This window comes from Equus caballus, chromosome 11, assembly GCF_041296265.1.
Source record: "Equus caballus isolate H_3958 breed thoroughbred chromosome 11, TB-T2T, whole genome shotgun sequence".
Taxonomy (NCBI): Eukaryota; Metazoa; Chordata; class Mammalia; order Perissodactyla; family Equidae; genus Equus; species Equus caballus.
The window spans coordinates 60,956,058-60,969,552 of NC_091694.1; the positions used below are offsets into that span (position 1 = coordinate 60,956,058).

At 51.0% G+C, this 13,495-nt stretch overlaps 1 protein-coding gene across 14 annotated transcripts in view; it reads right to left on the reverse strand.

Annotated features, from left to right (window-relative positions):
* MPRIP (myosin phosphatase Rho interacting protein) overlaps positions 1-13,495 on the reverse strand; it is a 145,014-nt gene that overhangs the window by 101,854 nt on the left and 29,665 nt on the right. For all 14 annotated transcript variants that reach the window (XM_070228359.1, XM_070228366.1, XM_070228368.1 and 11 more), the window contains exons 2-3: positions 9,537-9,614; positions 7,521-7,586 (exon numbers count right to left, since the gene is read on the reverse strand). In XM_070228359.1, coding sequence (XP_070084460.1) covers positions 7,521-7,586; positions 9,537-9,614 — 144 coding nt within the window. The remainder of the gene's footprint in view (positions 1-7,520; positions 7,587-9,536; positions 9,615-13,495) is intronic.

Below are 13,495 nucleotides of genomic sequence, written 5' to 3' on the forward strand. Positions count from 1 at the left end.
ACGATGAGCTAAGAGACTCATCTAAGGCCCCTGTGTGCAGAAAACCAAAGCAGGCGGGGGTGAAACACCTCAACACCCTGAATCACCTTCTCGGCACCCCTGGTGGTCCCCAATTCCTGAACACTCCCTGGCGGTGCCATCGCTGACAGCCAGCACACGGGCCCAGCCCACCGAGTGGCCGCTGGCCCCCTTCCTGCCTCCCAGCTACTCTCCACTTTTCTTCAAAAACATCAGCTCCTCATCAGCTCTGAGACATAGGCCTCAGAGTTTACCCAGAAAGATGGGTGTTATTCATGTATCAGTCAACACTGGCAAATGTTTAAAAAATAAGTTTATTATTTTGGAAAAATAAGTTAACTAAATGGTTGACACAAGAAGAGGCGCCTTGCCCACACAGGCACATGGACAGCACTTCAGGCACCTAGATAATTCAGCTGCAGAAGGAGGTCCGTCCAGTCAGGGCATATTCTTCACTACAGCTTGGGTAGGGGTGTACGTGTGAAGGAGGGGTTCAACTAAAGTAGCACCAGATTGTATCAGTTTTAAAACTTGTATTAAGCTCTGTGCAGAATCCCCCTTAAAGACAGAGGGTTTCCAGCCTGTGTCTGACAGCACCCAGAAACCCCGGAGGCACAGGCTCATCTGAGGGCCTCAAGGGTTCATGTCCCTCTTCAACAGCCCCACACTGCTCTCGGGGCTAGCGTAAGGAAGGAAACACTGTCGAGTCCAGGGTTATTTTTAAAACTCCCATTACTACCACAGCAAGCACAGGACTGGAGAGAGCAGCTGAGCAGAGGGGGAAGAAGGAAATGCAGATGACTGTGGGACTGACAATCATCCCACCAGATTCCTGTTGAGGGAAAACGGGCAGGAAAGGGGCCAGGCTCAAGGCCGCTCGGCCAGAAACAGAAGAACAGGCTTAAAATCCACGTTTACTGGACTCTCAAACCAGCGCTCTCTCTCGACACTCCTCGGGCTCTGGCACCTGGAGGCTGAAACCCTGTGGAAGAGCACAAAGCCCAGAGCAAGGCCGGACACACAACCAATTTAAAAGTAATTCCGAAAACATGAGACTAATCCGTAAAACATCTTCTCTGCTTCCCCATCCCACCCTGATTCTTTGAACATGAAAGTTCCCCATGACTGAGGAAGTTTCTCTGCCTCTCAGACAGGCACAGGACTCCTTATTGTTCTGATTTCTACACACCTCTGACTATATGTTCATACACCCAGACTGCGAGCCTGAAGTTAATTTAGTTCAATGAGATTTAAGACATAAGGAAAACTACTGTAGCTGCCAGTTTGCGGCTACAGACAAACCCGGGTGGCGGGCAGGATGCCAAGAGCCCAGCATGGCCCTCTGCCAGCACCATTCCCCTCCTGCACGCATGCAGCAGAGGCTGGCTGGGTGGGCCATCGCTAGACACAGTGAAGGACGGGACCACTGGGGGAAAAGACACCATCATTCTCCTAGAAGGCATCTCGCCTGTTTACAAATCCCAGTTCTGTCACTCATAAGTTGAGCGACCCCACGATCTCTCTGCCTCAGTTCCTTCACCTGTGAAACGGACATAATATCTATCAAGCAATGTCATTGCGAGGACCCCATGAGAGATCGTGCCTGAAGAGCCAACACAGAGCACCGGGCAGAGCACGCGGCTCCTCCCCAATCTCCATGACAAGCAGGAAGGTGGCCAACGCCCTTATTTCCTCCCAGAAGACTTTGTGACTCCCCAACCACCCACTGCCTTGAAGAGCATGCGAATCCCGGTTTTGGAGAGCGTGCCACCCTGGCTACCAATGAATCAGACACAGCAGCCTGCTGAGGAAAACCCCAAGCAGAGGGGAAAGAAAGCCAGAGCTTAACGTGGGGCTTCTCAAATGCTGGTGCTTCCTGAAAATCACAGGGAGTGGCTATTTAAACTGGATACCTGGGCCTTGCCCTCAGGATATTCTTACGCAGGGGTACGTCTGCACAACGATGCCATGGGGGATGGAGGGCTTGGCTGCACAGGAGGAGAAAGTCTCAAAGACGGCTCCTGGAGGCCGTCGAGCTGAGCTGTGCTGTCCCTCCTCCACACACTCCTAGGGCCCTGGGCACCTGTGTGCTACTCAGGGCTGACACAACACCAGAAGTAGCTGAAATCCATCAAGCACGAAGTGGACAAAGGTCCTAAGATCAAAGTAACCTCAGGGATTCCCTCCTGCAGGAAGCAAACCCCGAAGGAGCCAGAATCCCTAATACTCGGCATCCTCTGAAGAGCACGCAGACCGAGCCCATGCTTTACCTGTGAGCACAGACACCAGAGGAACTTCTCTAGCTGGACCTTCACATACTTTGGGGCGGACAAACCCACAGTCGCCTCCAAAAAGGCACACACCCAAGAGCTAAAAGCATTTTCCCTATTATGTATGAAGATGTGAACTGAGCTAAAGGTCCTTGGCAGCACGGCCCCTACAAAATCGTGCAGCTCTGGTCTGTCCTGACTCCTAAGGCAGAGGAGGAAGAGAAGCCTCACACAGTGGAGGGCAGCCCTCAATACCACACACCTGCCTCGGAAGCAAGCGTACAACCGCTCCAGTTTCCACGTGAGAGAGACAAGGGTCAGTGTGTTTCAGAGCAGGCAGGGCTCGAGAGTATTAGATCCAGCACAACTTATCAAAAAGGAAGATTCTGACACATGCTCCAAGATGAATCACCCTTGAAGACACAATGCTAAGTGACATGAGCCAGACACAGAAGGACAAACACTGTATGATGCCACTTATAAAGGACCCTAGAGTTGTCAAATTCATAGAGACAGAAAGTAGGATGAATGGTGGTTGCCAGGGGCTGGGGGAGAGATGCTGGGGAGTCAGCAGTGAATGGGGACAGAGTTCCGGTTCTGCAGATGGACAGTGCACAGCAGTGTGAATGTGCTCAATGCCACAGAATTGTACACTTAAAAATGGTTAAGGTGAAAAATTTTGTTACATACATTTTACCAGAATTTTTTTTAAAAAAACACACCTTAGACCATCTTTTTGCCTGGCTTCCAGGAAGGAAAAGGAAAAGAACATGAAAGCAAGAGACCAGGCTGCACAGAGCGCATCAGGGGCAGCCCCCTGTGGAGGCTTAAGCCCAGCGTGCTCCACCTGAAACTTGGGGCCCTGTTTCCCCTCTGGACTTGGTGCTTCTCCAGGAAAGCCTTCTAGTGGCCTTTGGGCTCTGACCACTAAGACCTTAGCTTTACGTCAGCCCCCAAAAGCTCAAAGAGAAGTGGCAGAATTTGGCACGATGGGCAAATTACAGGGGGAGAAACAGAAGAGGAGAGAGGCAGCAGTTTGGGTTTCTAGATTCTTCACTCCATCCACTCCTGAAGAACCAGAGGCCCAGCCAAATTCCTCAGGCTTCCACTTGTCTGTGAGGCTGCCCTGAGCCCACCTCACCTCAACTTGCATTTAGGAAATTTCCTTTTTTGGGAATTTGCCTCTTCTCCACACCCACCAGTTACAGGGTACGTGGGTGTATCGAGAAAGAAATTTCCCAAAAAAGGAAAAGTGACTTCCAAAGGTTAGTCCCATCTCAGAGCCTCCTGGAAGAGAAAGGCAACAGTCAGCCCTTGGAGCCAGACTAGGCCTGAAGTCCCCAGGCAGAAAGGCCTCTCAAAGCAGCCCTTGCGGCAGGCACCACCCCAGGGACTGCAGTCCTGCTCCTCCTCCAGGGCCTTCTGACAACCACCTTGACCCTCGCTCCGTCCCAGACAGGCCGGGGGGTGGTGGGGCAGCCCTGCAAAGACAACCTTCCCCACTCTGCTCTCCGGAACCCTCTGGAGGTCACTCTCCCTTCAGCTGAGGAACCACTAAGAGCTGCAACATGTGACGCACCTAACCTCTCTTCCAGAAGCATCCCAGGTCCCACCTTCACCCCACAATGAACGCAGAAATTCTGCAGCAATGCATTTACAAAGTTGAGTAGTTCAATTCAACAAATATTTACTAGGTTTGTACCACCCAAGCCCAGGCCAGACAATGCAGAGAGATACCAAGAACTATCAGAGGGCCCAACAATGAAAAGAAGTCACAAACTAGTTAGTAAGACAACATTTAAACAAATAAAATGAAAACAAATAGTAACATTGTATAAAAGTCAAACAACAATTTGAAACAGATTATAACTAAGCGTTAAGGGAACAGCCCAGCCACAAAATCTTACAATTTATTACTGCAGTAGATCAGCTCAAGAGGGATGAGTGGGTTGGGAAGGGGGAGGGCTGGAGCTAAGCTTGTCACCAGAGGTAGGATCAGCAGTGGCTACAGACTGCTCAGAGCTGCTGCCCTCAGAGACCAAACCCAAGATGGGGCCATTATACAGGCATGGTGGTCTGAGCATGCCATGGGACGTGAGTGGTACCTACATGCTCCCTGGGTAAAAGCACACATAAGCAGTTCTGCTAGCCCTGTGGTCACCCGGATGTGCAGGGACACCCCAGAGAAACCCCTCCATGCCAGGAATAGGCCCACCCCCATTCCACACCAGGCACTCAGCACACCAGCCAACAGGCTAACCCTGCCCCATCAGCCACCTCTCTCCCAGAAATCTGACGGTGAATCCTTCCACACCTGTTAAGAACGGGTGATAGCAAGTCAAACATATTTTAATTTTTAAAAATAAAAATAATTTAAGCCACTGACCAGATCATGCAGGGTTCTCAGCCTTGGCACTGCTGTCATTTGGGGCGGGACCTTTCTGTGTTGTGAATGGCTGTCCTGTGCATCGCAGCATGTTTAAGAGCATCCCTGGCCTCGACCCACTGTCACCCCCTCCACCCCTGTGCAGTTGTGAAAATCAAAGAGGACGCCAGACATTAGCAGGTGGCCCTGGGAGGCACAACATCCCCAGTTGAGGATCATGCTTCTACTTCTGGGCACTCAAAGAGAAAACCTCCAGCATGGCTGGAATTCAGTTCACACACAAGCCTGCCTGCAAAGTTCTCCTGCTCCAGGTCTCAGGACTCTGCTGGCCAGGTCAAGGCGGGAGTCTAGGCTTTAGGAGAGCTGACCTCGGGGTTGGAGCTCCAGGATTCTGGACTGTGCTCATCCAGGGAGCAGCCATGAAGAACAAGGCCTGATGCCGAGCACTGGCATGGCAAAGGCCCCTCTAGCCCCTGCAAGAAGGAGCCTGCCCACAAGCACTACAGCAATGGCCATTAACACTGGCCACTGGGCAGCTGGCATCTGACTGCCTCCTTCACCTAGCCTCTCCTCAAGTGCAGCCCAGACGCTTCCTTGCAACTTTCCTCACAGGACCTTCCTAGGACAAGAGGGAAAACCCTCACATGCCTGAAATGCTGTTTTAAAGGTATTTCAATGCAACTGCCACTGTTTCTTTCACTCAAAGAAATAATGCCACTTCCTTCCTGCAGGTTCAGGGTATCTGCACCGCCCAATTTGGGCAGATTAGCACTAACTGGCTCACCAATTCAGTCTCTTCAGCTCCAAAGTCATCTCCCAGAAAGGGGGACTCCCAAAACTCTCAATCCTAGGCATCCCCCACCAATGTGCTCTCTGCAGTCCCAGTTTTTCCTAGGACTTCTTTCTCTTCCCATGTCGCTGGCACAGTCCCACCTGTGCCCTAGCAGCACATGAAATAACACCCAACCAACACTCAGGTTGCTGGGAGACCAAAGTGTACTGCAAGTGTCCCTGCTCACAGCTCAGCAGCCTCCATCATTTAGGAGTGGCTCTCGGATGCAGCATGTGCTCTGCATCTGTGTCGACACAAAGGCGTCCCCAAGAGCGACCATCTTTGTGCTTGTGCAACTGAGCTGAAGGGAATAATGGATTGCGCTGGACTCCAGTTAGACCTAGAGAAAGATTTCCTAACCAGAATAATCAGTCTCCAAGGATAAGTCCAAGGAACTCTGTTTTTCGGAATGGTTCACGGCCCAGCCCAGCCTGGATGCAATCCAGTCACCTTGGGGGCCCCTTCTCTATTGTAAGTCTCTGTGGGACTTCAGAATGGGTCAGCCAGGCACAGGGAGGACAGAGTAAACCTCAAGGTTCATAGGAGCCCAGCTCCCACCCCAAGGCTACTGCTCACATGACGGATGGCCAAGTGGGGAGAATACAGAGAGGCAGTGCTGGGTCTGCCTCCAGGCCTGCTGCCTCCCCGAAAGGAACTGAGGGTCCAAGCGGAGCAGTTCCCTGCTCCCACCTCCAGGAATTCTAGCACCCCATCGGCACTCACTTTCAACCCAGTCATCTCAAACTACTCTAGACCACAGGTGTTTCCAGGGCAAAAACTCTCTGTGGCCCATCCATGTTGTAGAAATATTCTCACCAGGAAGAATGAGGAAGAAAATTCTTTTTAAGAAGGAGCCAATGAGGTGATAGTCAATATAGAACCGAGTATCATACCTACTAATTCCATACCTAGATATCATACCCATTAATTCATCCCAGAAACAAAACAGAGAAAGCAACATATCACAAAGATTAGGACCCAAGTGTGGAAACAACCCAATTATGGCCTACTCACATATGAGCTTTAATAACCACCCTAAAATCCAGGTGTTCCAACAGTCCACAAGGTCCTTGGAGAGGACAGTCATCTCTGCTCACACTTCCAGAAGCCTGCTCTCAACCCTGCAGCAAAGATATGACCTCAGGGTGGGGGTTGGGGGGGTCAACCTATTTTACATCGTGTGACTATGTTTTTTAGGACAGTCCCAATTGAAAAATGCTGCCCACATGAATGCACACACACACTCACACTCAAATGGAACAGGAAAAGGTAATAAATCTTCCATCTTCAACCCTTTTAAAGCTTGGAATTCAGTCATACTTCAGATTAGTTAGGAGAGACCAATCTCCTTTAGAGAAAAAGTCAGGAGATGAAATGGGGGGGAAAAAGAAAGAGCCAGAATGTTCCACCTGCTTGGTTTTCAGGTTTGCCTCTGGACCAACAGCAGTAAACACTAGTCCAGCCCAGGATGCAGGAAGCAAACCAAGTAAGCAGCAGGGCAGGAAGGAGCCCACATGCCACAGCTTAGTGACCACAAGAACACTGACCCCATGACCGGGAGGCCTCTGAAAATCGAATGGGATGAGTGAGACCAATCACAGCAACGGAACTAAGAGGCAGTCCTGGGATTACAGTGCGTGAATGCACGTGTGCTCAACTTCCACACACACGCCCAGAGCCAGCCCCCATCTGCCCACAGGCCCACAGCCTGCTCCACTTCTCTCTGCCTAGGAGCGCTCTGCCGAGTCCACTTCCTATCAGCCTTGAACAGAAGGGCCTTCTTTCCTCACTACTTACTCTCACCCACGACCACTACACATGCCTCAAACTAAAGGTCTGAGTTCTAAGGACCATCTCTACGAGCTGCCACAAGTTCTTAAAAAATTCCAGGCTCCCAAACAGAAGCCCAAGTGAAGAGCACACAGCTGCTGTGCTCAGAGACGACGCAGATGAAGCTGAGTTGAGGGGCATGGCAAAGGCTGGAGACGGGGAGTGGGCAGAGGAGGACACTCACCATCTCGTCCAGGGCGTAGCGCAAGAGGCCGTGCTCGTAGAGGATAAAGAACCGCCGCTGCCATTTCTGCAACGGAGCACAGAGTGAGTGGTTAGGAGGGTTCTGGCCGCGATCTCTGCTTCCTGAGTCCCTGTGTCTGACAAATCTGTATTTACGGAACGCTGGTTCCACAGCTTCCATTGCTAGGGCAGACGGCATGAAAAGAGGGACCCACGGTGAAGAACGGTGATGTGCTAGCTAGGGGAGAGGCCCAAACCACCCACTGCGATTCCACACGAGTTAAGGACATTTAACGAGACACCTGGTTTATTTTAATTTGCAAGCTCCTCAGGAGAAGAGATGGTGTGTTGGTCACCTTTTTGTATTCTTCATGTACCCAGCACAGAGCTTACCAACTAACATGTGTCAGTATTTATTTGATGAATTATCTGACATGATATGGGATAACCTGAGAATGCCAGGCACTAATTCCCCACTTCTGAAAAAATCTGGGAAACTGCTATAAAAGCGTTGTTCCAATGATCCACAGGGAGTGGGAGACAGGGAAAAAGACAGCCGGGCTCCAGTATTCACTGAGGAGGAGCAAACTAACAAAAATCAAACCTGAGAAAGAGCAAGAGCAGCAGGAACAACTCCAACGTCCAGGAATGACGAACCAGCAAAGAGTGCCACTCTCCACTCCCCACCCAAAGGCCAGCTGCTAGGGGCCAATAGTGGGCCCACAGCACTGACAGCAGAACAACAAGGACCTGAAGATAGACGCCTTCCTTTTGGTGGGGGGAAAACATGTCTAGAACGTGAGACTGTTGGTCCCTGAATCCCAAAGATCATTATGAGGATCCATGACCTATTTTCAACATTTCAAAAAGCTCAACAAAATTCATACTTTTCTGGCAATAAGGCCACAAGAACTAAGTAAAATACCATGCTCTGCTTTGGGCCAGAATTGTATCATTTATAATAATGATTTTCCCATCAGAAGCTGGAGATGGCAATTCTGTATGACCTAAATATAAAACAGGAAGGGGAACTGCTCCCTAGTTGCTGAAGTCATTGAACACAGTCACCCCTGTGGTCCTCCCGCCTGGGTGGCAGGAATAGGATACTCAAACGGCCTTGCAAAGAGGACCTGTAGAGGGCTGGTTCCGCCCCTGGTGTCCAGGGAGAGCCCACGTGGACTCTTCTTGAGAAACATTTTCAAGACTCCTGTTTGCTGTTTTAAAGTCAAAATCCATTCCAGAAGGAATTCCAAACACCCAAGATACAATACAGGGTCTGTGGGGCACTGTGGCCCCCACCCCAGAGTGTGGCATTCAGGCTGGGGGCAGCAGAGACCAAGGGGCAGGGCAGAAGCTCTCTGGAGGAGCCAGGGATGGGAAGGAAGCAGAGATGGAGCAATTTAGAGGGTGCAGGTGGCAGCCGCTTGGAAGCAAGCCCGTGAAAAAGGCAAGCATGTGTTTTAACTGGAGTCAAATCCAAAGGGGCTCCCTGGCAGAGGAACAAACCACTGGTCAGGGACAATGCTGGTTTGACCATCTCACTGCTCCCAGCAGCCTGTGCACAGCAGGGACCTGTCCTGGGCTGGGGTGCCCAGCAGAGATGAGGCAAAAGCAAAGCTGGCCCTTGAGGCCCTTAACCCCTCACTAGGCTCATTTGCTGAGCGCCCAGCCTGAAGCACTGGATGGAAGAGGGGAGCTGCAAGAGGCAGGGCCTTGGCCCTGAAGGAACTGGGAACCTAGTTAGCACAATACAAACATTTGCTGAACTGCTCTTTTGCCTTTTCCATTTAACTGTTTCTAGAGTCAAGAGGACCCATGAAACAGGTGGCACCACGTGAGAGCACCTCATTTTGAAGCAAACACCTATGAGCTCATGAAATGGGGGTTCCCTGCTGATCCTGCCATCCCACAACCCACTGTCCAGCTCCCTATCTCCCTCTTCCACTCGGCCAGTTTGCCCTTAGATGGGCCCTTCTCCAGTCCCTCCCACCCTGAGAATTCACTCTGACGCCCTTACCCGAGACCGATGCACTGGGTTGTCAAAGTCAGTCCCATCTGGAGCCAGGAGCAGCCAGCCACCGTAAATGGGTTTTGCCTGGAGGAGTAAAAGGAGGGCAGATCATCAGCGGCCTTGGACCAAAGAGAGAGAGAACAGGTTCCACAGCCAAGTTAATGACAAACACTCTCTGGAAACACAAGTCACCTCTGCTTAGCACACTCCATGCATCTCATTCCCCAGCCACAGGCTGAGTCTCCAAGAGAGATGTCTGACAGCAAGAAACTTGCGGGAGGTCTGCAGCATCTGGTGTGGAGAGGAGAATGCAAAACCCAGTGAAGTCCGAAAAATTGTAGAGTAGAGGAACTCCTAGGAAACAGATGCCTCCTTCAAGCTCCTGTTCGAGCCACCAAGATCAGGAAACAACGGCATTTTCTTCAATAACCATGTGAGTGCCAATGTGTGCCAGGCCAACAACACAGTCAAAAGTCCTCATCCTAATGGCACAAAGCAGGGCCTGGGAGAAGAGAGACCCCTTCAGTGATGGCAGCCAGCGTGGGCCAAACCACTGTTGACTTCCTGGTTGTATGACCCTGGGCTGAAACCCTCTGAGCTTCAGTTCTCCCACTTGAAAGGTGGGGGCGATAACAATTATATCTACACCTCACGAAACTTATGTGAGGACTGATGACACAATGCAAGCAAAACTCAGCACAGGAATGGAAAACAGTGCAGCCACTGTGGAAAAGTCTGGCAGTTCCTCCAAAGGTTAAATGAAGAATTCCACTCCTTGGTATATACACCCAAGAAAACTAAAAGCAGGTGCTCAAATAAAAACGCAGACGTGAACGTTCATGGCAGCCCTATTAAACAGTCACCAAAGAGTGGAAGTCACCCCAACATCCATCATCAGAGGAAGGGATAAACAAAAGGTGGCCTAGCCACACAACGGAATCTTATGCAGCTATAAAAAGGCACAAAGTACTGACAATGCTAACACATGCATGAACCTGGACATTATGCTAAGTGAGAGTAGACCCAAAAGACCACATGGCGCATGATTCCACTTCTATGAAACGTCCAGAACAGGTACATGTACAGAGACAGAAAGCAGACTGATGGTGCACGACACGGAGGGAGTGGGAAATACGGGGTGACTGCTAACAGGTAAGGGATTTCTTTTCAGGGTAATAAAAATGTTCTGGAATTAGACAGTGGAGATGGTTGTATGACCTTGTGAATACGCTAAAAAGTACTTTGTATACTTTAAAAGGGTGAATTTTACAGTATGTGAATTATATCTCAAAAAAAAATCATAGCAGAAAAACACACTGAGCAGTGTCTGGCCTATGAGTGCAATCAATGTTAGCTATGATTATATTTTTTTATATCCGAAGAGTTTCTCCTCCCCCAAGACCACGGCAGTCGGAGCTCAGCGTAAGCTAAAGATCTGGACAGCCACTCTGACTCCACCCCCCTTTTCAGCCAGAGCCAGCTGGAGAGAAAGGGTGGGGAAGGCACAACCAGGCCAATTTGTCCACTGCCCTCTGGAGGGCAGGACACAAATAAAGCCCAAACCCTCTGCCTGCTGTTGACACACAGACTGATCTCTGGGTGAGCCTCAGGGCTCCTCTAGAAGTGCTTTTTATTCAACGCTCTCCAAACCAGGAGGCCCTGTCACACCTCTTCAGCTGGCAGCCTGGAATCTGTGGACTCAGAGAGGAAAGGTCATTTGCCAGAGGTCACACACCATCTGCCAAGAAGAACTCTCTTTTCTTGGCTTCTGCAGGTTCCTCAAGGCCCCCCAGGAAAGCAATGGTTTTTCCCTGTGAATGTGAACACGGCACGTAAGAGGGGCTTCGGGCAAGAGGCATGGAGAGGCCTGAAGAAAGTGAAAGACTGGCTTTGATGGACACAAGAGTGGGCACTGGCAGGGAACCAGGGGTTAGAGGGACACGACCCAGGAGGGCCATGGGGTATGTGGAATGAAATTCTGCCTGGGAAAGCAGAAGCAAAGAGAGTAGAGGTCTGTTTTCTCAGCAAACACCAGCAGCGCCCAGCCATCCCCAGGCAGGTGAGCACGCTCGGCTTCTCTCCCGCACCACTCAGGGATTCACACACTTATCAGACCCCATCAAAGCTTGCACACAGGATGGAGCGGTCAGCACCGGGGCAGGACAACCCCCTGTGTGTATCCTGGGCCAGGTGACTTCCCCACTTCGCCCCTCAGCCTGCAGTTCCGTGACCTGTGAAACCAGGAAGTTAGACAACGAGGTCATGTCTCCTCCATTTCTGTCCAGCTTTTATTGTACATCAGCCTCCCGTCTCTGGCTGCAGGACTTTGAGACAGCTCCACATTATCAGCCACATCTGGGCTTTCCCCAAAAGCAGCAGTGGGAGACCCGAGGGCTGGCACAAGTTCCCTCAGAACCCAGTCTTGGTCTCACCCTGGCCCACCATTGGTCTTTATTCACTCAACAAACATATACTCAGCTGACTGTGTGCATAGCCCCCATGTGCTGTACAGCAGGGAGCCTGACAGCACCCACCTTGATTGGCCATGATTTTTTTTTTTTTTCTGAGGAAGATTAACCCTGAGCTAACATCTGTGCCAGTCTTCCTCCACTTTACATATGGGTCACCACCATAGCATGGCTGACAACTGGTGTAGGTCCGCACCTGGAACCGGAACCTGCAAACTCAGGCCGCTGAAGCCGGCCACACCGAACTTAACCATTATGCCACAGGGCTGGACCCTGGCCATGACTTCTTTATACAGATCACCCCAAAGGAGACCCTTCCAGGTCGGCAGGTTGTATAGAAATGTAGGAAAGGCCAGGTCAACAGAGGGCATAGGGCCAGAAACACGTGCTCTGGGAGGAGGAGCAGGCTGGGAAGTGGGTATGTTCTATCAAGAGCATTTTCCAAGGCAAATCCACAGTGACTGAAGAGAGACAACGGTTGCCTAGGGCCAGGGGGATGGAAGGATTGGGGAATGACAGCTAAGCGGTACAGGATTTCTTTGCAGGACAATGAAAATGTTCTAAAATTGACTGTGGTGATGGTTGCACATCTCTGGGAATATACTAAAAATCACCAAATTGTACAATTTAAATGGATCAACTGTATGTGAATTTCATCTCAATAAAGCTGTTTAAAAAGTCATTTACCAATGCCTGTGTCAGGCAGTGTGGAAGCAGAGATAAATGAGAAACTGCTCCTACTTTCACGGGTTCACAGTCCAAAGGAAATAGAGAGAGTCCTTTTCCCAAACCTAAGGAAGCCAAATCTGGGGAGGTACTGGGGGGGTCACTATGTAAGTCTTCAAGTGACTCTGCCCCCACAGCCAGATTTGGGAAACTTCATTCAAAGAAACAGGGACAAGGTTCCAAAGGGCAGTGACCCAGTCCATTGGTTTGTAGGAAGAGAGCTGGAATGTGCCAGGCACAGAGGCCAGAGAGGGAGCAAGAGGCAGCAGGCACAGGCTGACGGGGTAGAGGGTGGAGCAAAGAGTTCCTAAAAGGGCTGACTTGGTGCCCACAGCTGGATGACAAGAGCCTCCAGATGTCTACTGTGCCATTCTACCTCCTCAGGAGACAAGGAGGTACCTGCCACCCTGCACAGCCATCCAAGTGAGCAAATGACCGTGAAGGAGGTGAGGACCCCCAACCCCACCACATAGGAGGGCGGGCTGAGGTGGAGAGGACTCTCTGGGCACAGGCACAGCTAAAGCAAAGGCACAGAGGCAGGAATGACTGCGTTTGTGGGGCTGGTAAGGAAGGAGCCCACCTAAGCATGCAAAGCCGCTCCTGCTGCTTCCCTCCTCAAGCTCCCCAGCACCTCTACTGCGAGCCCCCGGACTGGAACCCACCCCACATGCCCGAGAGCCCAGCGCCGGGACAGCCTGTGGTCCTGAGCCGGCCACCCTGTCCTCAGCCCACAGGCGTGGGAAGGGCCTCCCAGGAACTGCTGCTGCTTCT